General features: G+C 37.0%; 1 protein-coding gene across 9 annotated transcripts in view; it reads left to right on the forward strand.

Annotated features, from left to right (window-relative positions):
- The window catches only part of LOC134529175 (uncharacterized), a 646,085-nt gene that overhangs the window by 575,925 nt on the left and 42,678 nt on the right, over positions 1-27,482 (forward strand). For 8 of the 9 annotated variants that reach the window (XM_063363010.1, XM_063363001.1, XM_063363007.1 and 5 more), the window contains 4 exons: positions 12,473-12,532; positions 21,724-21,852; positions 22,708-22,836; positions 26,549-26,677. In XM_063363010.1, the coding sequence (XP_063219080.1) occupies positions 12,473-12,532; positions 21,724-21,852; positions 22,708-22,836; positions 26,549-26,677 (447 nt within the window). The remainder of the gene's footprint in view (positions 1-12,472; positions 12,533-21,723; positions 21,853-22,707; positions 22,837-26,548; positions 26,678-27,482) is intronic. The other variant, XM_063363002.1, reaches the window with a different exon arrangement.

Raw genomic sequence — 27,482 nt, forward strand, 5'->3', positions numbered from 1 at the left:
CCGCTAGAGCGCACATGCTGCTTCTCTAGGGGTATTTGAATTGTGAGTTTTTGGCACATATGAAAATACATTGAATACACAACTTTCACATTTTTTATTTAAGCTTTTGCTTTATTAAAATAATTTATAAAATTTTCTATGTTTATTTTGAACTTTCATAAATAATTTGGTGTATTAAATAATTCATATTTCATTTATTACATATTTACATTACCACACAAAACACATGTTGCATATATGCAACATCATGCAGTATAGCTTATTTTCCAACTTTTGAGCGCCAAAACGAAATAAATAGGTTTCGAAGCTGTGAGGTGGTTGTGAATAGTTGTATGATGTTATTTTCTTGTACACACAATGTCTAAATTTAAATACTATGATAATGGTGAGGTGCTGTATTTAAATAACGATGAAATGCTTTCAATTATTGAAAACTTTTCCACTTGATAGTGAAGATAGTGAAGATGACAGCGACAGCAGTGATATGAATGTTTGGTTTCAACATCATGTCATAAACAAACTGAGGCAACTCATATGGACATTGTTCAGGTTAGTGGAAAGAAATTCTTGGCATCCAAATCTGTTGATAATGTAAATAATGCAAATCGTGAACAAAATGAAATTGTACAAGCACATGCCACTGATGATTTATACCTCAGAGATGTTTCTTACTTTTCTGCTGGTCTAGCAAATTCAAGTGAAATATCTACGCATAGTGATGTAACACTTCCAGAACATTTTGACATTCTGAAAAGTCCTACTGATATTATAGACGAAAACTTACTTGAATCTCCAACATGTTATAGTGAAATAAATGTTAAAGAATCAGGTGCTCCACACATTACAGATCCAACAATGCAAACAGCTTCAAAAAGAATTACAAAGAAACCTCTCACTGAAAATAATGCTACCTCAGCAAATCATGCTACCCATGCAAAACGAGATCCCACTGCTACCTCAACAAAGAGTGCTATTTCTACAAACAAAGCTATCTCTATAAGCAGTGATAAGACTGTGAGACGTGCTCCCTCTGTACATACTGATCATGTCATTTGGAAGAAAAGTAACCTGTCCCTACCCCCGCAGCAAAAAACATTCTTGGGCAATGATTCCTTGCCTTCTGAAATAACTGAACTACAAACACCATATCAGTTCTTCAAATACTTCTTCACAGACAAGTTAATTGACAAAATTACTTACGAAACTCAACAGTAGAGTGCTTCCCAAAACATAAATCATGTGTTCGCTGTCTCATCTAATGAAATTTCCAAATTTATTGGAATTGTTTTGTTCACATCCATAGTGAAAATGCCTAACGTGAGAATGTACTGGAATGAAAGTATAGGTTTGGATATTGTACGAAATACAATGTCTGTAAATAATTTTGAGAAAATTAGAGCCAACCTTCATTTCAATAACAACCAAAGTCAAATTTCAAATGGTTTCGATAAGCTACACAAGTTGCGTCCTGTTTTAGAGGAACTTGGTGAACGGTTTTTGTCAGTGCCAATGGAGGAATGTCTTTCAGTTGACGAACAAATTTGCGCGGCGAAATCTCGCCATCATCTGAAACAGTATATGCCACTGAAACCCCACAAATGGAGCTTCAAACTATTTTTGCTTTGTGGTGTTTCAGGGTTTGCATACAAATTTGAAATATATACAGGATTGGAAAATGCAGCTTCTAAGCGCATGAGTTGTGAACCTGACATTGGGGCAAGTGGCAATGCTGTTATTAGATTGTGTAGAGAAGTGCCACGAGACTGCAACTATAAGATATTTTTTGATAATTATTACACTTCATTGCCTCTAGTTACATATTTCGCAGGTCAAGGAATCCTGTCTTTGGGTACTGCCAGACGAAACAGGATAAAAAATTGTAAACTGCCTAGTGAAGATGAAATGAAAAAAGAACCAAGAGGAGCCATTGTGGAGTATGTAGCAAACTATGATGGTACTGATATAGCAAATGTTATGTGGAAGGATAACAAATGTGTCACACTTCTTTCAACATTCGTTGGCTCCCAGCCAGTGCATTCAGTGAAGAGATATAACAGAAAAGCAAAGACGACACTAGAAGTTGAGTGTCCAGACATTATTGCCCAGTATAACCTCCACATGGGTGGTGTAGACCTGTTAGACAGTATCGTGGGACGTTACAAGATTGTTCTCCGGTCAAAGAAATGGTACTTCAGATTGTTTTACCACTTATTAGATCTGTCAGTGATCAATGCTTGGCTACTGTACAGGCGTGTTGCTGCCACGAATCACCTTCCTTGCAAGAAGACAATGAACCTAGCAGACTTCAAACTTGAAGTTGCAAATGTTCTGTGTATGACTGGAAAGCAGACACTTGGCAAAAGAGGAAGACCCAGTGAAATAAATCAAAAGTTTGCTGAAAAAAAGAAGAAAGGCCCAGCTACGCAAATTCCACCTAGTGATGTCAGACTTGATCAAATGCAGCATTTACCAGAATGGAATGAAAAGAGACAGCGGTGCAAGATTCCTGGCTGCAGTGGATATTCTTATGTTGCTTGTGGGAAATGTGGAGTCAGTCTTTGTTTCAACAAAAACAAAAATTGTTTCAAGAAATTTCACACGGTGTAATAAAGTACAACATAATGTAAAAGTCTGACAAAAATTATCCTGAACTGATACTTCTAGGATTGAAACTTTGTGCATTGTTAGTGTTTGACTTGATTTGTTGAAGTGATTGTGAATGTCTTGAATGTTATCTAAGCAGAAAAGGTGTATATAGTTTTAGTATAATGCATGTTTTTATGTCGAGTTTTCTTTATTATTATGGAAGTGAAAATATGAAGCCTATTAGTGCATTACATTTTCGACTCAGTTGTTCATTTGCAACTATATTGTATTGAGTACTTTTGAAATTAATTTTAGTATATAATATGTTGTTATACATTTTTTTTTGGTTTTGCATAATATAATAAAAGTGAAAATTTGTAGTGCTGTATTAAAAAAATACCTAGCCTAAAATTTTATAGAAGTTGCTTTTCACATTACAGGCAATATTATATTGAGAATTTGTAAACAAAATATTTAGTATAACATATTTTGTATCATATAAAAGTTTTGTAATTTTATATTTTAAAAAAATTAAATATAATTCTCCATACACATAACACTTATTATAATAAATAGGAATTTACATTGTACATTGCAAATAATTTTGTACTGAGCACTTGTAAAATAGCATTTAGGTAAATTAAATTATTTATTTGTGTGAATATACATATATGTATAATATTATATACCAAATAAAAGAGAAGTGAAGAAATGTAGTTAGTACTTTATTATAGATTAGGCTTATTATTTCTTAAATATATATATTACATTCTACATATGGCAATATTGTATGGAGCATTTGTGAAAGCCTGTCATGTCATATTTTACATGATGTTGCACATATGCAACATTTATTATTTTTAATAATTTTCATGTTTAAATTGTAAAAATATTTTTTTTTGTATTTTTTTAGTCATTTGTATAGTAAATGCAACTCAAATACAATTTTAAAATGAATTTATAAAAAATCATGCACTGTAGGGTTAAAAGTTTGCATGAATAAGATTTATTAAGTTTTTAATAATTGTTGACAGTCAGGAATTTTTCAGGTTTTTATGCTCCGAGATTAAGATCATGATTAACATGTGTTTAGATTGCACTTGTGTAAAATGTGACTATCAATAAAAGTAAAAACTCTCCACTGAAGATGTGTGCTAAATCTAAAGAAATAGCTACACCAGTAACTACGCTAGTGCCAATGGAACCCAGCAAACTATCAGAATTATTAGATGTGGTGAAAACTTTTTTCTTTAAAATTGATGCACTAAAAAAATGAAAAACAAGTACTGAAGACATCATTTGACTTCTCCAACAATGGAATCTTGGACATAACAAATGCAACAATCCAAGTCAAACAAGGGCTCAAAATAGAAAATGAAAGACAAAAATCATATAGTCTAGCATTAAGTAACTCTATGGAACACAAAAAGGCGAACTGATGGCAAGGAATGTTGCATCAGATACCGCGCTGGGTGACCAGACTGCTGACCTACTTGCAACACAGTGGAATTCCTTTGAGATCAGAAACACCAAAACAAACTCACAAAAACCACAGATGGCAGATGATCAGGGCTTTGCCATTGTACAGAACATACGTAAGCTCAAAACTAATGTGAGTCTGAATCTTAATCTGTTACTAATGACAATTGAAAATCTCAATGCATCTTGTTATTAGAAATACAGCTTCTTTGAAAACCACCTCTAAACCAGCATTCAAAAGAACCAAAGCTTTGTTTGTATCATGTTTCAATCCATCAGTACAAGAAGAGGAAATTGTTGGACTACATTGCTAATGAGCTAAATCTTTCACAAGTCAGAGTTGATCAAAATAAAATACCTATGCATCTTTTAATTTACCGGTACTGGAAGAAGATTTCAACAGGATACACAACAAATGGCTGACTGATAAGTCCTTTTTATGGAAAACTTCCTTCAGAACAAATTAGAACAAATATCCAATAACATAGACTCAAGTTCTAAGGACCATGAACAAATTAGTAATCCCAATCTAAATCCTACTGATAAATCTTCAAACTCGTGTCTGGAGGAGTGCTTTAATGCTCTCCGTCTGGCAGGTCAGTGTTTTGTGAGTGGGGCACACTTTATCTAAATGTTAGAGGCCTAAGAATCAAATCTATTGAATTTACAACAATTTAGAAGTTTTGGTCAAAATATAATTAGACATACCGAAACATGGTTTGATAATTATAATATAAATTCACAATACTTTGACAACTATTACATCTTTAGAACTGATAGAGATCCTGCCTAACAGTGATGGAAACATGAGGCAGTGCATTAATTGCAATAAAGAAACGTTAAATTGGAAACTGTCTTGCGAACCAACACATGATTATTCTGGAATTAAAGTTGTCTGGGCTAAAATAAAAATAACTCATACTAATGCTTGGAAACATTTATATCCACAACCTTCCCCTCCCCCTCATACAACTACAGCTTATCTTTCCTACTTTAAAAATTTGTACATATGGTTTTAAACTATCACGATAATATTTTAATAATGATTGACTTCAATGTGCTTGATGTGGACTGGACATAAATGCATACATCCAATGTACTTCATACAGGTATCAGATCCAAAACACAGGCTTTGATTATTTTTCATAACAGGAGTGGATTTATCCAAATATACAGGGTTTTTTATCGCATAATCGTCACACCAATATTTCAGGGCGTCAAAATTGGGGAGAAAAAATACCTCTCTCGTAATTGTCGCATTTTTTTTTGGTTCCGCAAATAAATTCAGATTTGTGTAGGTATTTTTTCCATATAAAACAATGTATTTTCAAGTAGAAATCTATTATTTATTCGGACATTACCACTTACTTATTTAATTAACGGAAATATGAAGTTGTGTGATGTGTAAATTTTCTTTTAAAGACGTTTTTAAACGTTATAACCTTTATCTGTTCGTCTGAGTCGCCGCGGTGTACCGCATATATAAATGTAGCCAGCGCTAGTTGGCATCATTCATGTTTGATTATGTTGCTTCCCTTATAGAGCGTGCACACGTAGTCGAATATCGATATTGATATCTCGCTGATTACATGCAATGCGCATTCTCTGTTGAGTGCCGAGTTAACTACATTAGATGGCCCGCACTCTTTCGTGGTAAATGTGTACTACGACGATAGTTACGCATTAGTTCAGGCTCGCATTCAGGTCACAGATTTTGTTTTTCAATTTAAATTTGTAGAAAAGTTTTTGTTGCATGACTTATTAATTTAAATTGATTGGCGTGCTTTTGTATAATCTACTTTTTAAACAAACGTACTTTCCATGAATGGGTTTGATTTTATGAATAACTTTACCTTAAAAAAAAAATTTTTTCCCGCATATTAGTCGCACCCCTACTTTTCAAACTTGATTTTAGTATAAAATGTGTGACGATTATGTGATAAAACATGGTAATTACTCTTTGGCTTCAAATCACCTTTTGGACCTTTACTTTTCTAATTTACATCAGTGGACGGTCACTAAATCTCTGTATCCGTTAGTAAAGAAGACGTTACGCATCCTGCTTTTAATGTCAACATGAAACTCAATTTACTAAGAAGGAGAAAATTTTCTTGACATTTAGAAAGTTCTGGAATGGTAATTTTCTAAGGTTATATGTGATTAAAGAAAATGACTGGTAGAGATGGTCTATTTTAATGATGATTATAGTATGGTCGATTATTACCTTAACTATACTATGTATGAATATATCTGCATTGGCACTCCAAACTACTTATACCAATATTAAAATAAAATAAATCGTAAATTATATAAACACAAAATGAACCTATACTACTATGCATTGCTTTCTCAATATTGTTAATATGTGAAATATCTCATTATGCATGATAACAAATTTGGCTTCAAATTGTAAATAATAAAATCAAACACAACCCTAAAAAATGTTGGCATTATGTGAAAATTATATGAGAGAAAGTTATCATAATCAACTATCCTTAAGGGTTAGTGATACAGTTACTAATGACCCAATTACTATTGCCAATAAATTTGTAGAATATTTCTCTAGTGTTTATGTATCCCTCTAACAACAAGAATCTCTCGTCAAATGTTACAATTAATTATTCCATTCCTTTGACTTATATTACTGAGAGTCTTGTACTTTGAGGTATCAAATCATTATAGTGTACAGTGTCTACTGGTCCAGATAGTATTCCACATTTTATTGTTGAGGGAGGGTTTCGAATCGGCATATGTGTTACCTTGGGTGCCACCACGTGGATGGGCACGAGGACCCGGCTACCGACTCTGTCCCAGGGCCGTGACGTGGACCATGTGGAGCTAGGCTCAACTTCCCCACGCTAGCACTCACCGGCCCGCTTTCAGCGGCGGGCACGCTATGTTACTGCTCGTGGGGTCTTGAGGCGCCCCACACACCTCCGTCTCTGTGCTGGGAAACTCGTGGCCAGGAATTAAGTGCAACGAGTCTGGTGAATATTGAGTTTTATTGGCGCCGACACGTACACTGACGACGCACACAGAAAACAGCACATTGTCCAGCTTTCATGCTGACCAGGACACCGCGTCCGGCCCCGAAAGTACAATTCCGCCGATTAATCAAAACGCTGACAGGGGGTGGGGGGTGAATTTAATTAATTAAGTTACACAGTCTGCCACCAGGGTAGGCCTCGAAGGTTGATTAAAAAATGGTTTAAAAAATAGTTACGATGGTGGATGTTAATGAATCGGTTACGAGCAAAAGTTGAAGTCGACGAGGTGCTGAGATTCGTCCTACCCCGCACACGAACAGAAGAGACTGCCCTGGACCAGGGTTTCATGGTCGCAGGAAGTGCTGAACTTACTGTTAGTAAATTGATATGACAGACAATTAAACATAACTATTTAGACATTTTAAAAATTGCAAGTTAATTTAAATTTAAGGATTACATATTACAGATGTTTAAGTATTACTACATTATTTAAAAAAAGATGCAGTCTCCTGCTCAAGTTAGGTTGGGTGCCTAAAGGGTTTGCGCAGGGCGACCGAAGACACGCACACACACACACTTGTTGGTGGGAGTCTTGAAATAGAGGGTGTCGGTGGGTGGAGAGGGGGTCGTTATTGGTGCGAGGCACATTGGGCTTAGGGAGGGCGTAGCCCTGGTCGACGTCATTATAATAAAAGGTTTTTCTCAGTTGCTTGTTACCCATCTGAAATTTATCTTCAATTACAGTATTATAACCCCAATTAATGAAAAACTATTTAGGTTATTCCCATACATAAGAAAGCTAGCAGATAAAATATTATGTATTATAGGCCCATATCCTTCCTCAATGGGTTTGCTAAAGTCTTTGACAGTATCATTTCAATGCAAAAATATACTTTTAAACAGTCAACATGACTTGGTAAAACTACTACAACTAATTTTCTAACATTCCTAAATCCAATTTATTCTGAAATAATATGCGGTCAGGTGCATGCTTGGTATTTTGATACAGCAAAAGCCTTTGGCACTGTCATTCATAAAATATTATTTTATAAACTATGTAATATAGGGTATAACTTAGAAATACTTAAACTGGTTTTCAAGTTATCTAAAAGATATAAATTTCTATGTTAATTATAGTTTCAATTCTAATTTACATCTTGCCACTTCTGGTGCACCATAAGGTGGGCTCTGTTGCTCCTTTTTGATATATTAATAAATGATACAATTACAGAGCTAAACCACTCTGCTGGTTTTCTGTTTGCTGATAACCTTAGAATATCCATTAATGATACTTCTATATATGACTGTCATTTACTTCAGAGATATATTATTGCAATTGTTAGATCATGTAACTCAAACTTGCTCGAACTAAACTATAATAAAACCACTACCATAACATGCACTAAAAAATACCATCCTATTAATTTGGATTATAAATTTTGAATTACTTTATTAAGAAATCCAAATATCTTAGAGATTTAGGTTTCTCTATTGATTTGAAATTATTATTCTATTATCTTTTCAAGCAATAATATCATATGTGAAAATAACTCTTGCTCTCATTAAATTTATTACATTTAATGAATCTAAATTAGATTCAATTCACAATCTTTATACATCTATGTCCTTAGATCTAAATTAGAATATGGCTCTATCATTTGGAACACCATTAACAAAACTGACAGTGATAAACTAGATAAAGTCCAAAACAAATTAATCAAAATTATTAATCAAAATTAAAATTTTAATATTGACATTGATTTACACTCTCTTCTTGGCTCCGTGTAGTCAAAAAGAAAGATATTAGATGCACTATTTGTAAGAAACTACTATTTAAATTACCTAAAATGTAATCATTTTCTGGAAAACACATGAATTTTTATTTCCCTCTTTCAACAGTTGTTACCATACTTTATTGTGTATATTAAACAATTTTTATAATATTTTATATAGTATCATCAAAAACTTTAACAAGTATAACAGCTTCTATTCCTTATTAAATAATAAAATAACTGTAAAAAGAGTTGTACTATCTTTAATTTTCTTCTGTGGTTTAATTATATATACTTAAATTATCTAATAAATATGTGTTTAGCTAAAGGTGTTATTCAGTAATGTTTTCGGGTTGTCCAGTATTGTTTAGTGTTGTCTATCTTTCATGTCCTTGTACCTGTTTTGTGTTGGTTTTATTGTGGCTTTGTGTGAATGGTTATTCTGTTTGTATTAGTGGTTTTGTATTGTGCCTACCGTCTAAGGCATGTAGCCATAGGTAGGCATGTCACAGTTATATTTATAAATAAAATAACTTGGTCAAGGATAACCCAAACCACACATTTACTTTTGTGTCCTCCCTAACCACATGTGGGTTTTTGGTGCCCCATATGTGTACATTATGTTTGGGACTGTACCCGGTAAATTAAATTTTGTGTTATCCCTGAAAATCTTTTTTTCAAGAATGCTTTATGCATGTCAATGTTGTCCAGCATTTTTCTTACAAATTTATGACGAGTGATGTAGTCACCAGGCTTCAGTTGTTGCATAAACTGAATGTTGTAAATACATACAGTCAAACCTCTCTGAAACGACCCCTCACGGTTCCCAGGAATAGGGTCGTAATAGAGGAGAGGTCGTAATAGATGTTTTCCGAAATTTTCAGTTCATTTCAACCTCTCCCCCCCCCCCCCCCCCTTCAAAACCGCTACTCGCTAAGAAACCAGCCGTACAATGGCAGGATGCTGTCACTCACAATGCTAGACGGCTTTGATTTAAACCCACTTCAACCTTCATGACAAGGCCGTCGCCCTACAGGCCAACTCTAAAGAAAATATGTCAATAGACAGTTTATTTTTACTGGTTAGTTTACATGTACGTTTTCTGCTTGCCGTAGTTAAATACACTAGAACCCCGATGTCATGAACCCCGGATTTAACGAAGCAGTGATTTTACGAATACATTCTCGGGAACCGTCAAAAAATTGGACATTTTGACCAAAATGTGAAAATCAAAAGAAAAAATTAAAAAAAAAAAAAAAACGAAATGAAAGATGATTAAAATCTGTTAATTTTAACACACAGCGTATTTTTGTGTCGGCTTTAATACTTCCAATAATGTTCATGTAAGAATAACAAAAAAAAAATGGGACATTTCCTTTAAAAATACGGCAGCAGTAGCTTGTGCAACGCAAGTGGGAGCGCGGGAATATCGTCTAGACAGGCTGGCGGCAGCACAGGCGGCAGATGCATGACGTCATACAGCTTACCTCTCCTTCCCTTGTCCAGACTTCAAGGTTCATCCCTCCCAGGCATACAAACCATCGTGTCTCTCTCCCCCTCCTCCCACCAACCTTTGGCATGTGAAACTGCCAACATCCTTCCTCCCCTTCACAAACTGCGTGCGACGAAAGCAAGGTTTGTATAGTCCATTTCTGGTAAAATGAAAAATTTTTAAGGGCCCCCGCGACAGCCATTTACCATTAATTGTTTTGATACAATTTGTTTGTTAGTTACACAACATTATTTCTGCTGGAAAATCACTGAAATTAAAAATTTCTTTTATGGAAAAATTTATCAGGTCCGTTAAAGTATTCATTTTTGCCACAAATGAACTATACTCGCCCTTCCTGCCGGACATCATTCTCGGCGCGTGACGCATGGCAACTACAGTCGTGTGCCGCGCACAGCCACGAAAAACCTACGCGATTTCCAAACCATACTATATATCCGACTGGAGTCTGTTTACGAAAAGCATTTAAGAATTTGTTAATGCCCAAGTGGTTCTATTGAGATAAAATGGCCAAAAGGCATGTTATCGAAGTAATAGGTGTAATAAACCCGTTATAAATTTCTTGAAAGTATCATAGGGAAATGCATTACACCTTTATCACCACTCAAATTTCACAGTTATCTGACGGGAACGAGATGACTGCGCGCCAGTTCAGAGCCTTGCACTTAGAGGTTTTACCGCGCTAGAACTACCATTGAGCGTCGCTCTTATCATCCCGCTTCACTAACACACACGCTGACCAGACGGCGCCCTAAAGCTGATTAGAGGAAGCATGTAGAAATGCAAGGCAGGAAATTTTTCCAGCTTATCAACCAGGACCCGGGCATGTCTTGACTATCAAGCTTTTCACATTAAAATATGAGAGACTTGTATTGTGTAATTTCGATGTTATTTAGCGATTTTTTCTTAAAAATCACTTTTTTCGCATTTTCCATATAAATTCGCGGAAAATTTCACGATTTCGCGATTCATCATATAATCGTGGCCCTAGTTATTGCTCGCGCGAGAGGCGAAACGTAGAATGTTAGAAGAAAGATAAATGCGGAGTAGACAGATGTGTTTCCTGCGCGGGGAATAAGTGGCGTAGCCTTTTTTTTTATGCTGGGTGAAGCGACCTTTTTCTATCAACCCACGGGAAAAGATAATTGCTTGAGCTGTCAAAATAAACATCGCTGCGGCAATTAAACCAAGTCGAGGTGGGCGTGCATCCAGTCGGGCGCTGTGTATTGTCAACCGATAGTAATCAAAATCAAGAGAAATCCAGCAGGTAGCTTTGCCTTAACTGCATACTACACTTGACACTCGCAAAAAGCTAAACGTAAACACGTTGCCACAAAAACCTTTATCTGCACCCTGCCGGCAAAGGGACGTGGAATGGGGGTTGTTAAGCGCTGACAGCGGTCGACAGGAAGCACTCGGCAAGAGAAACGCAGTAACACGCTACTCACCACAAGAAACTTATTTTCTGTCCGATTTTCTTCGGATTTTCGGCAATTTTTTCACGGTTCCTCGAAATCGGGTTGTAATAGAGAGGCGGTCGCAATAAATGGGGTCGCTACAAAAAGGTTTTACTGTAACTTCAATTTCTTATGCAAAACTCTGTGTACCGTTGCATGCGTAATTTCCAGATCTTGCAAAGCTCTTTGTGTAGAAAAATAGGTCTTCGTATAAATGTATCATGGATTCATTAATCACTAACAACCAACCGGCTACAACTGTTTTCAATAATTTTGTTTAATCAGGGTGATTTATTTTGTTTTGAAATGCCACAACACACAATGCGCACATCCTTGAATAGTCACCATTTCACAAACAGTTGACTGAGACAAGTAAAGACTGCAGCTTATGCCATATGTTGGTGTTTAATAAAAACTTTCACAGTTTTACTCCAATTTACTACAACAGGCATGTAGCTACCTCAATTAGTTATCCCGTAATACATTTTCAAAACACCTAGCTACTTTAGAGACACAGTGTATATCTAACTTAAACAGTTATGTAATGCATGGCTAGGTGAGAGTTGGTTGAATAGTTACCATTAATATTGAGTAGTCTGATTAATCAATACCATGTATAAAACTGCTTACTGAATAGTCTGATTGAAGATTTATGGCACATTGTGTTATTTTTCATTGCAGGTGTCAGGCGATAATTTAAGTAACTTGGAATCTAGCCGAATGTGTAACCTGACTGTAGAGGTAAGAACAAAATATATTCTGAGCCATGATATAACGTGTGGTTTAGGCCTAATGGGTTATTGTGTATTGATCTTACCATTAATACTTGCTACTGAATCTTCACATTCTCAAATAGTAATTTTAATTCACTTGTCATAATTTATTTTAAATTATTCATAGTAAAATGTAAAATGTTTTGAAGAATATAATAACTCTAAATGAAAACATTACGTGCCATACAAATAGGGTCATAACTAGGTGTAAGCATGGCAAGTGGCTGTTTGTAAAATTTCACTAACTGTGGTTATTTTTAAAAAATGACAAGGCAGGATGTATAATTACTAAAAGTTTGTATTTGTAATGTTACAAAATTTGTTAAAGCGGATATCATGTCATCAAACTAACAATTAGATGCATAACATTTTCTGAGAAAATGTTATATGCAGAGGTTTATTAACTGAATGAATCAATAATTTTATGTTAATTTTGTTAAATGATTTTTCTTCCTCCAAATAAGCATTTCTTAAAATGGATTGGCTCGAGTAACTAACAGGCCACTTAGCCAAACACAAAATCATTTGCTGTTATTGTTGCCACTTTTTTTATATTTAATTATTAATTTAAACCGTTGTATTAAAGCAAATAACTATTTTAGTGTCAGTGAGATGTTTTAACAACAAAAATCTGACATCAACCAGGCCTGCGCCCCAGAAGCCTGGTCAGCCTCCGCCACCTTTCCCCTCACCCCCCGTCCCACTTCCCGTACTGGCAGCCGCTCCGTTGTAACCCTTCTCTACCTATTACCCTTACAGCAGGGAGAACCTGGGCTCACAATTGGCCCAAGGGGACTAAATCAAAGGGAAAGAAAAGGTTACGTTAAACAAAACAAAGAGCAGAGCTCAGTGGTATAAATATATTTTGATTATTTTGCAAACAACTACTAATATGCGCATCTCAACAGCGCTCAAATACAAAAATGGCTTTACTACAACAATAAGAGTAAACTTAATAATCTCAAAATTCAGGTACAAGACAAAAACTTTTATAGGGGTGGGTACAGTTTTCTTTTTTGTTGTTGTGGGTTCACAGGCTTCACCACAAGTTCACCACAAGTTCATGAACTCTTACTCCATTTTCATACGCTATATACAATAACAATTTACCTGACAAAAATTTTAAAATACTATTATATTTCGTTTGTCCCACCCCGAGAGCTCTCCTATAGCAAGTCCCGACACTCTAAACAATAATTTAAATATGGTAATATACTCACAGTATGACTATATAGTTCTATAAAATTTTATATAAAAGACACAATTAGTATGACAAAATTTTCATAATGTCGTCGATCACACAAGACAGCCTCAGATGAGTATGAATAAAATATTTTAGCTATCGTCCATTTAACATTCAATAAAACATCTATAGTAATAATTTATATCTGACCATAATTTATCAGTTCTCTATTATTTTAATCTCTTACAGCTCATAAAGCTTCATACCACTCAAAGTATCAACAATATAAATATATAGTTCTATAAAAATTTATATAATAAACACAATATAACAAAATTATAATCTCACTAATCACGCATGGCAGGCTTTTTAACTGCCAACTTCATTACAACCATATTAGCTCCAGGACATCATAAGTTCTCGATTGAGATAAGCATAGAACCACAGGTCTATTTTAATTGCACTCCAACCTACGGTGGCGGGCAGCATGCCAACAATAAAATGCCTAAAATATTTCAGGCAAAACTTAAATCACCAAAAATTCTAGAACTTATTAAAGGAATCTAGTACGATTTAATTCAAAAAGTCACGCGGTTTGCTCTCTCACACAACCCTTAGGCATATAAAATTAAAACCCTTTTTAATATCTCATAACTTCTTACTAGCTCTTCACCATGCGCAGCGACCCAAGGAAATATATTTTTCAAGACTCACCCCTTCAGTTGCCATCGGGAACAGGACGACGCACAATATAAATAATTTAAAAAGGCCATTTAAAAGAAAAGATCACTACACCACCATTATACGATTTAAGGACATCTGCACAGCTGGGACGCCGACTGCAAGCACCGACTCTCGAACCAGCTGCATTCCATACGACGAACCATTTAAACTTCGTGGAATTGCGTTCGCTCAGCTACTGACGAAACTTCATTTCTTCCCAAATTTCATTTCAAAAAATTAATCCGTCGAGACGATCTATTCCCTTCCTCTGCAATAAACAGGAAAAATCAAATCATACACCAAATTTAAGTTTATAAAATGTTGTCCTCCTGTACCAGCTGCTCAAGTTGACTTGGTAGACTAGTCTCACACCTTCTCGCTCATTCCACAACCCGCCATGTTGTGTCGAACTCCAAAAAAAAAATATATTACATAAAAAAATTTCATAACTTCTTAAAATAATTTTCTCACACGTGCCGATGCTTACTTGTATTTAGAAAAGAAAAGACCACTATTATCTTGTCATAAAAATTTTAGCCACAGCTCAATCGTAGCTTCTTTTCTTCTCCTCATAACTAGCCCGGGTCTATGCCGATATTTTCCTCGGCGATCGAGGCCTCGACTGGGGGTTAACTGCACTGCATTTCCCCACACGAGCCTCGCGTTGCGTTCTCAAACGTAAACGCGCTGAAATCTGTCTTCTCCTCTCGTCCACGATTTACATGTAAATCCAGTAAAGTGAAAATCATTTCTTGAAGTCGTGATGTGCATTATTCACCGGAGGTACCTATCATAGACCCACACTGACCGTCAGGCTCCACTGTCAACTCACTAGTCCCGCGCTGTGCTCGACCGGTTGCTTACCGCGCATGCGCGGTAGCTAATTCCAACAGTCAACCACCCGCAGCGCTGCACGGAAAAGCCCGTCTGCTAGCGTACAACTCTCGAGCAAAACACTACTAGATGGCGCGATAAGTCACACCTTCCGACAACGCGCGGACAGGAACAAAAAAAAAAAATTGTGACGCCGTCACAGGCGTCACACCGTCTTGAGTACGTAGTCGGGTGGTTGTGTTTGAATAGCGCGCTGTAGCAGCAGTGCACCACACCCCTTTAACTAGAGATAAATATTGTAATTCTTTTTTGCTTATTTTTCCCCAAGTGGCGTGTGATGGGCAGATCGGCCGGGAGTGTTTTATGTACTTTAAGTAATTAATATTTAGTTAAGGCATAAACAACGAAAAGACGTACCGAACATGCACGAGGCGAACCGAAGTCCGCCGAAGCCGGACTGGTTATCTTTAATAATAAATTGTTATAATTTTAGTTAATAGTTTTTATCATGCATTAGGTGTAATATAATTACTAAGAATGTTTCATGTTTTACCTGTAGCTTCCTGTGGCACGTAATCGTAAATAGGTATAACGGTAATTGGTTCGGCGCGAAGACGCCATGTTAGGCCAGCGGAGCCCTGAGCTCGCCCCAGTCCTTCGCCAGCACCGACCGAGAGCAGACGCATCAGCACCCCGGGGACCTCACCGCTTGCCTGCACTGCTAAGTAATTCTTTTAAATCTTAATCATCTTAAATCTTTCATTCGTAATTCCTCAGGGCTTCTCTCGGTCGGGGGACTGTTTAAATAATTGTATGAGTGACCACTATGGTCCTATTTATGCTAATTACCAAATTGTAGAGTGTGACCACGTGGTCAGGTCGCACCACGTGGTCAGGTCGCACCACGTGAACCGATTCGTGCCGCACGCATTGTGTGATATAATCAAAGGTGTAGGCGAAGTAACAACTAATAAACCAGGGCATACAATTTCATTTGTATTTGTTTATTTCAACATCCTGAATGTGACGGCGTGTGGGATGCTGTAAGAGCCCACTGCGTAGGTGAAGAGTGTACCCAACACTGAGAGCGGACCAGTTGTGAGTACTAGGATTGGCTTTAGGAGGGTTAAAATCACACCTCACATGAGCGACGTCACGGCCCTGAAAAAGAGTCTCTCCTGGGTCCATGCCCCTTGCACGGTGGCGCCCACAAATTAATCTCTGTACATGTATTGACACGAACCCCCGCTTAAAATTAGGACAGTTAGGCTGCGGCCATGTCAAATCATTTAATGCCACCCCTGAAAGGCACAGTAACGGGATGTAAATTTACCGACGCTGTCAACAATGCTTTGACCTTGAGTTGTTCATTTCTCCGGAGCGGTCGCTGAGAGGGTTTGTAGCGTGGTGAAACTGTCCGGACTCAGAAACTCGCACTCTACTGCGCAGCTGCCTGCGACGTCACGCGAGTTGCAAGGGGATGGGCTATATATAGCACAAGCCAGTACACGTCAACTCACACTACATCACAAAGTAGGGGAGGTAGCGGAGAAGTGGTGGGGGTACATGCGCACGGTTTTTTTATACACACAGTGGGCAAGGAACAGGGAGGGAGGCTCGCCGGCACCGGCTATTGCAGACATTAGACATCCGCCCCGTGCTGTCAGTGGCAATCTCAATGAATGATAAAAAAATTTCTTTTCACGCAAAGCGTTTATTTTGTGTAGTCTGGCTGCGGCTTCTGAACGTAAGAGCGCACACGCGAGTGAGAGAAGAAAAAAAAATGAGTGGCGTCTTCCACTAATCGCCGGCACCCAATTATCTTGACACCTGTCACATTTCTCACGTCCGCTGCGGAGGGTCGCCAGTCACCAGCGCTCTGCTGGTAAACTGATTATGAGAGAACAATTTTTTTACTCTACACAAAACGTAAAATTTTGAGAAAAAAAATTTTTTTTCGGACTTCACCTCATAATGACCGCACCCCATTTTTTTTTTGTCAAAAATGTAGCCAAATTACTGCTGACATTATGCGAGTAAATACGGTAAACATTTTAACATATTTTAATAGATTTTAAATATATTTCTTGAAACTCATAATGTTAAACTGCTTTCTGTCATATCCCATATTCTATTATTTTGTATTAAGACAATTGACAGAGATGCCTGTGTTTGCAAGAAAATTTGATTGTTTGTCGACGCACTGTTCAAAAATTTTGTAAGATTTACAGTATAATTTTGGTCATCATTTACCAGGTAGGGATAAATGTAAAAGATAAACGTCCATCACGCCAAGTGTTAAAATTTTATATTTACATTGAGACTTGTCATCATTAACCTAAAGTACAGCTTACAATATCTTTCCCTCGCTCATAATAGATTATATGTGTTGTAAAAATTAATAAAAGCTTTGAGTCACATAGTTTGCTTACCATTTTTGAAAGGAGGAGAAAGGTTTGTGTGCATGTGTTGCATCAGGCATGATCATGATGATTGGCCGACACGTCACGGTCGTTCATTCCATGTGGAAATGCGAAATATGCTGCCTGATCATGTGAACATTTTTTGTTGAAAACTCAAGCAAAAAATTATGATACAGAAAAGCAGTTAAGAAAGTGCAACGTGATACATCAGGTGACTGAGCAGGTGCCCACTTTCGTTGACATGATAGGAGTAAGGTCTGCTGGGGCTTTTTTGTGACAACTAGGGAAAGAGGGTGCTGAGTACTGAACTCTCACTAGTTGTAAACAAATTAGGGGAAAGTAAAAGAGATGAAACATTTTTGTAAAATTGCAGAAATCCATTGTGACCATTTTGAATGACTTTTATAAATCTGACAAATGATTGGATACTTTATTAATGATTTCTCATATTATGATTAAAAATTTTGAATAAGTGGGTGAAAAAACAATACAGATATAATGTGTTTTTTGGTGTGTAATGGTAGTCATTGGTGTCAAGCTCATAGCAAGAAACTTATAGTAGCTCTGTTCCCTTTGTTTAGAGTTTATCATGGAAACAAGATGCTGACTGACATGGATTCCAATGCTAAATCATTTCATTTTCATGGAAGATTTGTCAGTTTATTTCCAACACTCAAAGTTAATTTGGTCTCTCTTTAAAGAAAAAGCAGCAATTAATACTGTTACGATTTAATAATGTGGGGGAAAAAACTACTGGGCTCGTAAGGGATAGCCCAATTAGGTTTTATTGCAGTTTTATTGAGTACTAATATTTATATCACTAATAAATAATTTTATTTAAAAATGCCTAATCACCAATTACTCGCACTTAAAAAATGTCTATCCTCAGGTTAAATAATGTTTGTCAAGTTCCATAGTCTGCACTCCTCACTAGAGCTAGGCTCAACAGTGGTTCACCCCTTACCACGTGCCTGTCCACACACACACACACACACACACACACACACACAGCCTCGCACCACTCAGTCGCACTCTCGATCCTGTCGCTCCGCATCGCGCTACTCTCCAGGGGGATCTCTCACACTCTTCCGATGTCACACTTCCCCTTGCTCGCAGAACTCTCGCAACCCCGGAACTGTCATGGGACTCGCTCGGAATTCACTCAGATCTGTTGTAGAACTATCGCCAAACTCGTCGCGGGACTCAGGCGGCACCCATCACGGAACTCTCACCACACTCCTCGCCGAACTCTCACCGCACTCTCAGCACTCACTGGTCTTCAGCGTCGCAAGACACTCTCGTCCAAAAAACTGTCATGGAGGCTGGCGGCACTGCTTAAGTAGTCTGTGGTGCCCTTCTCGAACAGAAGAGAGCAGCTATGACGAAACAATGAGAGGCATTTTGTCACTAGTTTTTCATTGAACCAACGGCTGTGATAAAAAGATTCATTGTCGTATACTACTTTCCTGCTTTCTTACAGAACTGTCCAAATTTAGTTTAATATGAGGGTCATTCAATAAGTAATGAGACAAATTGATGTAGCTGAAAAACAGTTTATTAAATAAAAATTAATTTTTGCGATTTTTCAACATTATCAACCACCCCCTCCCTCCCGGCTAAATCTTATACACCTATCCCTCACTTAGTACAACTAATGTGTTGCTAAAAATGCTCATGTTATTCGAAGTCGCGTATTCTGAAGCATTAGTTTCCATAAATATCAAGGCTAATTTATTTAGCGTGCGTTGCATGCACTCGGCGAGATATCGATACTCAGCTACGTGTGCACGCTCTATACGGGAAGCAACATAACCAAACATTAATGATTGCAACGAGCGCTGGCTACATTTTTGTAAGCGGTACACCGCAGCGACGCAGACGAACAGATGAAGGTTATAACATTTATAAAGTCTTAAAAAGAAAATTTACACATCAGGCAACTTCTTATTTCCATTAATTAAATAAGTAAGAGGTAATGTTCAAATAAATATTAGTTTTCTACTTTATAATACATTGTTTTATACGGAAAAAATACCCACACAAAGCGCTCAGAATCTAATAGCGGGACCAAAAACATCATGCGACGTTTACGCGAAAGTTTTTTTATCCAAATTTTGACGCCCTAAAATATGGGTGCGACGATTATGCCAGTGCGACAATTATGCGATAAAAGAGGGTAAGTGTGGCTTTCGTGACAATCTGCACGCCGTAATACTTATAGTTTTGTCTCAAATATTTTAACACAATGCATTATACACTCGCTTGGAAGCCATGGTTCCACTATGATTCCAACTGCAGGTTATTACGTACGTGCAGTTACCGGCAGATGAATGGGCGGACGTTGCTTTGTGTTTGTGCATGCTAGTTCCCTGCCAATGGCTAGACTAAAGTTCATCACGGCTTGGTCTGTAACCGGGCAACAACGGTGCACCATGGCGACATACACGTGGATGTAAAAACATTTGGTCCTTTACTCTCCATAGCTACAACTTAACTAGCCATAGCTGATGTTGGTACAACAGCTGATAGCGTAGTCAGACCTGCATGCGCACCTTTTTCCCCATTGTATGGCTAACTTTATGCCACGGTACATCTAGTGTTTACAGAAGTTGAAACAGACTTTGTGGCGTCACGCACAACTTTTTTTGCCTGCGGAGATTTCGCGCTAACTGAAATTTACAGACGTGCTATTCAAAACTGGGGCAGTAAAATTAACATAGCGGTAAATGAATTCGCGAAATTTTAAGATGTGCTAAGTGAGGGATAGTTGTAGGACAAAGTTTCTTATGAACAAGTGTACAAATTGCTTATGCCCCGGGCATAAAATTCTTTTAGTTGCTTTTGGAGCCACATTTGCACCTTAATTTTGACTTCTTCATTGGAGCCAAATTTTTTGCTGCATAGGGGACCAAACATATGAAAGTCTGATGGTGCTATATCTGGATGTAAGGAGGCTGTAAAAGAATCTCCCATTCCAGTATTTGAATTCATTCTTGTGTTATCTGTGTTAAGGTCATGCATTGTCGTGAAGAAAAGTTACACCTATTTTAAAAGTCAACAATATTTAGTGTAAATTGCAAGTATTACTGTGTTTCCTAGCATATCAGTGTAATACTGACTGTTGATTGTTCTTTAGTCTTCAAGAAATACGCATAAAATGTGAGTCCCAGAAAAGTGTACGCATCACTTTACTAGCAGATAGCTGAGGCTTGAATATTCCCGTGTTGCAGAACTCACATGTTTACACTCAAGGCTTTGTCTCTTTGACTCACACTCGATATAGTGAATCCATGTCTCATTGCAACTTACAATTCTTTCAAAAAATGCTTCTTTTTCAGTGTAACATTTCATTTTCAACTGACTGGTCCGCCACTTCGCTGCTCATTTCCTATACTTTTATGGCCACTCTTAAATTGTTCTACCCACTTGTAAATGTTTGAACGGTTTAAACAATTGTTCCCATACACTTTTAACATCCTTGCATGGATATCACAACCTTTAACACTTTCTGCAACTAAAAATTTAATAACAGCACTTTGTTCTTCTGCGGTGCAATTATCAATCGGACTTGACATCTTGAACTGATTGATTTATAGTTTATGTTCACAAAATCTTGTTGAATAGCTGATCATAAGTCATTACATGGACACCAACTTAAATTTTTTAAAGTTTTGCATTAAGTAAATAAACCACTTTGAAGCTACATTGATTTATCTTGTTACATAGTGAATGACCCTCGTCTGTCACCAGTGGCAGATCAAGGAAAAAACAAAAGGCAAGAGGGGGCTGCAGGCCATTCTAACCCTGCATTTTACTGTATAAAATGAGGAGGGAAAAGTCTGGAAAATAGAAATAGTTTCTGTTCACAAGTTTCTGGATCGGCCAATACATGGTATAACACTTTCCATGTGAAGATCAGTATTTTATGTTAATAAAAAAAGTAAAAAGTCATGTGTATAATGTTTATTGTATACTAACATCTAATTTTTGTTCCAGCTATGCGAAGACTACAATGAATCAGTCGAGTCCGCTCCACGTGTGCTAGAAACAGATACTTTGTCGTGTTCGGAGAATAGATCAGAGAGTGGGGTCATTGGCTCGTCAGACCCAGTAGTAACAGCAGAGGTCAGTTAACTCATTCAAACCATAAAAATAGTCAATTCATAATATATGTACACTAAGTTAGGGTTTTACTCTTCATGCCTATGAAAAGAGGCCCATGGCAATAAAATTCCAGTATAATTAAAATAAGTACCACTTGTGTACAAAATATATTTTATGAACCACATTAAGCTCAGAACTTGAGCTTTTAGATTTAAGTCGTGGCCGGGGTTGGGAGGTGTAGGAGTGGCCAGTGTGTCTCTGCAGACTGCTATCGGCAGACTGAGCTCAGTGTCGAAGGCACATTGCTCAACAGACTTGCAGCAGTACTGGAAGCGAAAACAAGATTACGTGAAGCCTACTTCAAAAATAAAGTTAATGTCATTACAAGCAAAATTACTAAACTTTTAATGTTCTTTATTTTAGTGTGACATCCTCAGAAAAATGATTACCTAATGAATGTTTGGGTGTATTTTTTTCTAAATGGATAAGTACTACATAGTTTACATTTATGACTATGTCACTGTGTCTTCCCATCACTCGCTGCTTGAAGTTATCTCTGTGATACTTGCAGTCTAGGTGTTCGGGCCTGAAGTTTTTTGTCTAAAAAAATTGAATTTGACTGGGGAAAAAAAGAGTGGAGTGGGGTTAAAAGGTTAAAACCAATTCTGACCACAATTTACATAAGTTAAAAAAGCAAATATCATTTTTAAGGGAATTATCTGGGAAAAACATTAGTTTTTGTTAACAAGCTTCTGGATCGGCCACTGCGTGGCACAGGTGCTTTTCATGTGAAGATCAATAATGTCTGTTAATAATAAAAGTAAAAATTAATGTGTTTAATGTTAATTGTTATCTAACTTCTATTTTTTGTTGCAGCCATGCGAGAAAAATGCTGAATCGGTCGAGTTCGCTCCACGTGTGCTGGAAACAGATACTTTGTCGTGTTCGGAGAATCGATCAGAGAGTGGGGTCATTGGCTCGTCAGAACCAGTAGTAACAGCAGAGGTCAGTTAACTCATTCAAACCATAAAAATATTCAATTCATAATATATGTACACTAAGTTAAGTTAGGGTTTTACTTATCATGGCTATGAACAGAGGCCCTTAGGAATAAAATTCCAGTATAATTAAAATAGGTACCACTTGAGTACAAAATATATTTTATGAACCACATTAAGCCTACAACTTGAGCTTTTAAGTAAGTCGTGGCAGGGGTTAGGAGGTGTAGGAGTGGCCAGTGTGTCTCTGCAGACTGCTACCGGCAGACGGAAGGCACATTGCTCAGCAGACTTGCAGCAGTACTGGAAACAAAAATAAGAATGTTGAAGCCTATTTTAAAACTTAAGTTAAAGTCATTACAAGCAAAAATACTAAACTATTAATGTTATTTAGTTTAGTGTGACATCCTCAGAAAAATTATTACCTAATGAATGTTTGGGTGTGTTTTTTTCTAAATGGACAAGTACTACATTGTTTACATTTATGACTATGTCACTGTGTCTTCCCATCACTCACAGCTTGAAGTTATCTCTGTGATACTTGCAGTCTAGGTGTTCGGGCCTGAAGTTTTGTGTCTAAAAAAATTGAATTTGAGTGAGGAAAAAAAGGGTGGAGTGGGGTTAAAATGTTAAAACCAATTCTGACCACAATTTACATAAGTTAAAAAAGCTAATATCATTTTTAAGGGAAATATCTGGGAAAAACATTAGTTTTTGTTAACAAGCTTCTGGATCGGCCACTGCGTGGCATAGGCGATTTTCATGTGAAGATCAATATTGTCTGTTAATAATAAAAGTAAAAATTAATTTGCTTAATGTTAATTGTAAATAGTGCTGTGCTGATACCAATAACCGATACTTAATATTGACCGATATTAACGTATCGGAATCGTCCGGACTGATACTTTTTTTTGCCGATACAGTGCGCCGATAGTCAAAAAATTTTGTATTTATTTTCACCCATTGTGATAGAAAACTTTTCATTAATCGGCTATCCATATAAAAACGCGCAGGATTTAAAACAATAAATTTCATTCACAGAAAACCACGTGCTTTATAACATTAAGCGCCGCCAAGTATTTTCTAACCTAGGCCTACACTTAAAACCATCTTTTGTTCAGCGATATCGCACGACGTACGTAACAGCAACGATCGATGGCTGCGCAGTCGTCATTTCGCATGCGAGAGTGACGTTTGTGATTGTCTCGAAGCAAGATCGATACTACGTCACAATTGTTAGTGATACCTTTGTATGTTTACTATTTCCGTTATTTCTTCAAACAGCATTATTTTCTTTCCCGTTTATTTGTAATTTACATGGTGCTGCTTTCTTCAACAAAATATAATATTACAGAAATGAATCGTAAGAGCGACGTATGGAGTTTCTTTTCTGTTAGTAAAAGCAATGACCAAAAGGCTTTGTGCAATATTTGTCACTGCCTTGTTTCTCGTGGTGGAAAGGACACGCGATCTTACACTACTACTAATTTTAAGCGTCACAAGGAATGATCGCATCCATCTGTAAATAATAAATTACTAAAGGTAGATGTTCCGCAGGCGTCTGCATCGTCGTCATCGTCTGAAACTGCTGCGACATTGTTTGTTGAAACTGCCGCAACACCGTCTGAATGTAGGCCTAAAAGGCATCATCAGTCGAAATTGTGCACACAGAAGATATATTACGATGAAAAGACACCAGTAAACAAGAAGATATTTCGGAAATGTTTAAGAGGAACATACCTTATCCTCCTACTCACAAAAGGGCGACAGAAATAACATCACTGATTGCAAAGATGATTTGCACAGACTTTTTACCTTTTAGTATTGTGGAGTCAGAAGGTAAGAAACATTTTAACTTAGGCCTAACACATTTAAACTTTGTAACTCTTTGCTTAACTTGCAGGGATGATGTGTTAAATATGTGATGTGATTAAAATCCCTTTATTTTTTTTTCAGGTTTCAATAATCTGATGATATACCTCGAGCTAAGGTACAAAATACCACACAGGACAACCTTTTCTCGCAGCGTAATTCCTGATCTGTATGATGTGGTTTTCCGGAAAGTAAAAGACATTTTGGAGGCTGCAGACCATATCAGCTGTACAACTGACATGTGGTCATCTCTGGCAAATGATGATTTTCTGTCACTGACATGTCATTTCATTTCTCCTGATTTTGAGAAGATCAGTGTGTGTGTGGAAGTTGTGCCGTTCAGTTACATTAACCACACTGGGCAGAATATATGTGATTTTATCACATAGTATCTAGATGATTGAGGTATAAAGGGTAAGGTGCATCTTATTGTAAGAGATAATGATGCTAACATGGTTTGGGCTTGCAAATTATTACAAATAAAGTTCGGCGTGTGGTAGGGCATTTCAGGCACTCTATTTCAGCGAACAAACGTTTGACTGAATTCCAAGAAGCCAACAAAATGCCATGCCACAAACTGAAACACGATGAACCAACCAGATGGAACAGTACATATATTATGTTGGAGAGGTTTTTAGAGCAGAGACGTGCCATATCATATCTTGGTCCAGACCTCAATTTGAATCTGGAACTAACAAATTCTGACTGGGAATTGGTAGGAGAAATGGTGAAATTGCTGAAATTTTTCTTCACGTCCACCCAAACCATTAGTAATGAGAATACTAGTATTTCAGAAGTTATCCCCCTTGTTAATTGTTTGACAAAACTTCTGTCTACTTGTAAGCCAGGAAATAAGTTAAAGTCTGCCTACACTGACATGGTTCGCAATCTAAATACTCGCTACGCAGATATGGAAAAAAATGTTCATTATAGTTTAAGTACTCTGCTTCAAACACTTTGTTTTTCCAGTGAGGAAGATGTAACTTCTGCCAAATCCACTCTTGAACAACAGCTGAGTTTGTTACAGACCCCAGATTTTCATTCACCTGCCCTTGACAATACCGCTACAAGTTCCAGTGACACTTGTCACTCCATACATTATTTGTACACAAATTTAATTTCCAGTAGTAGTAGCAGTAGTGTTGGAGCTAGTACATCTTTATCGCCTACACAAGAACTTAGTAGGTACCTTGAGGAACCACTCTGTGCCATTAATACAAGCCCACTTCTGTACTGGAAAACATCTCCTCACCAATCACTCAAAAGACTTGCTCAGAAATATATGTCAACACCTTGTGGTAGTGTGGCATGAGAGAGACTGTTTAGTACAGCTGGTGCTCTGTGCACAAACAAAAGGAGCTCCATGAGCCCTCAAAAGTTGCGAAAGTTAGTTTTTTTGAACAAAAATTAAAAATTTTATAGTGCTGCTTCCTAAAAACTATATTTGCTTGGTAGTGTGGCATCTGAGAGGTGCTCTGTGTACAAACATAAAAGTTGTAGTAAACAAGTTTAATATTTTTGTTTTAAAATTAAAACTTCTCTAAACTTTAATTAACTTCCCTATTGCTGCCTGAAAACTGTTTTTCTTGAACTGCCTCCTAAAAACTGTGTTTCATGAACTGTCTAAGTAATTTTCTCTTCGATGTGAAAGCAATATGTAAGATTGTGTGTGTGTTTGTTATTGTATTCTCAATAAAAATCTTAAAAATATTATACAGTGAGTGCTTTCTGAAGTATGTATCGGCATATCGGGTGTATCGGCAGGGGATATTGGTTTGTATTGGTATCGGTACAAAACAGTATCAGCTCAGCACTAATTGTTAACTAATGTCTAATTTTTGTTGCAGCCATGCGAGAAAAATGGTGAATCGGTCGAGTCTGCTCCACGTGTGCTGGAAACAGATACTTTGTCGTGTTCGGAGAATAGATCAGAGAGTGGGGTCATTGGCTCGTCAGACCCAGTAGTAACAGCAGATGTCAGTTAACTCATTCAAACCATAAAAAATAGTCAATTCATAATATATGTACACTAAGTTAAGTTAGGGTTTTACTTATCATGGCTATGAACAGATACAACAAAATGAACAATACAATAAAATTCCAGTATAATTAAAATAGATACCACTTGTGTACAACATATATTTTATGAACCACAGTAAGCTCACAACTTGAGCTTTTAAATTTAAGTCGTGGCAGGGGTTAGGAGGTGTAGGAGTGGCCAGTGTGTCTCTGCAGACTGCTACCGGCAGACGGAAGGCACATTGCTCAGCAGACTTGCAGCAGTACTGGAAGCAAAAATAAGAATGTTGAAGCCTATTTCAAAACTTAAGTTAAAGTCATTACAAGCAAAAATACTAAACTATTAATGTTATTTAGTTTAGTGTGACATCCTCAGAAAAATGATTACCTAATGAATGTTTGGGTGTGTTTTTTTCTAAATGGACAAGTACTACATGTCACTGTGTCTTCCCATCACTCACAGCTTGAAGTTGTCTCTGTGATACTTGCAGTCTAGGTGTTCGTGCCTGAAGTTTTGTGTCTAAATAATTGAATTTGACTGAGGAAAAAAAGGGTGGAGTGGGGTTAAAACGAATTCTGACCACAATTTACATTAGTTATAAAAGCAAATATCATTTTTAAGAGAATTATCTGGGAAAAACATTAGTTTTTGTTAACAAGCTTCTGGATCGGCCACTGCGTGGCATAGGTGCTTTTCATGTGGAGATAAATATTGTCTGTTAATAATAAAAGTAAAAATTAATGTGTTTAAAGTTAATTGTA

The sequence above is a fragment of the Bacillus rossius genome, chromosome 2 (assembly GCF_032445375.1).
Source record: "Bacillus rossius redtenbacheri isolate Brsri chromosome 2, Brsri_v3, whole genome shotgun sequence".
Classification (NCBI taxonomy): domain Eukaryota; kingdom Metazoa; phylum Arthropoda; class Insecta; order Phasmatodea; family Bacillidae; genus Bacillus; species Bacillus rossius.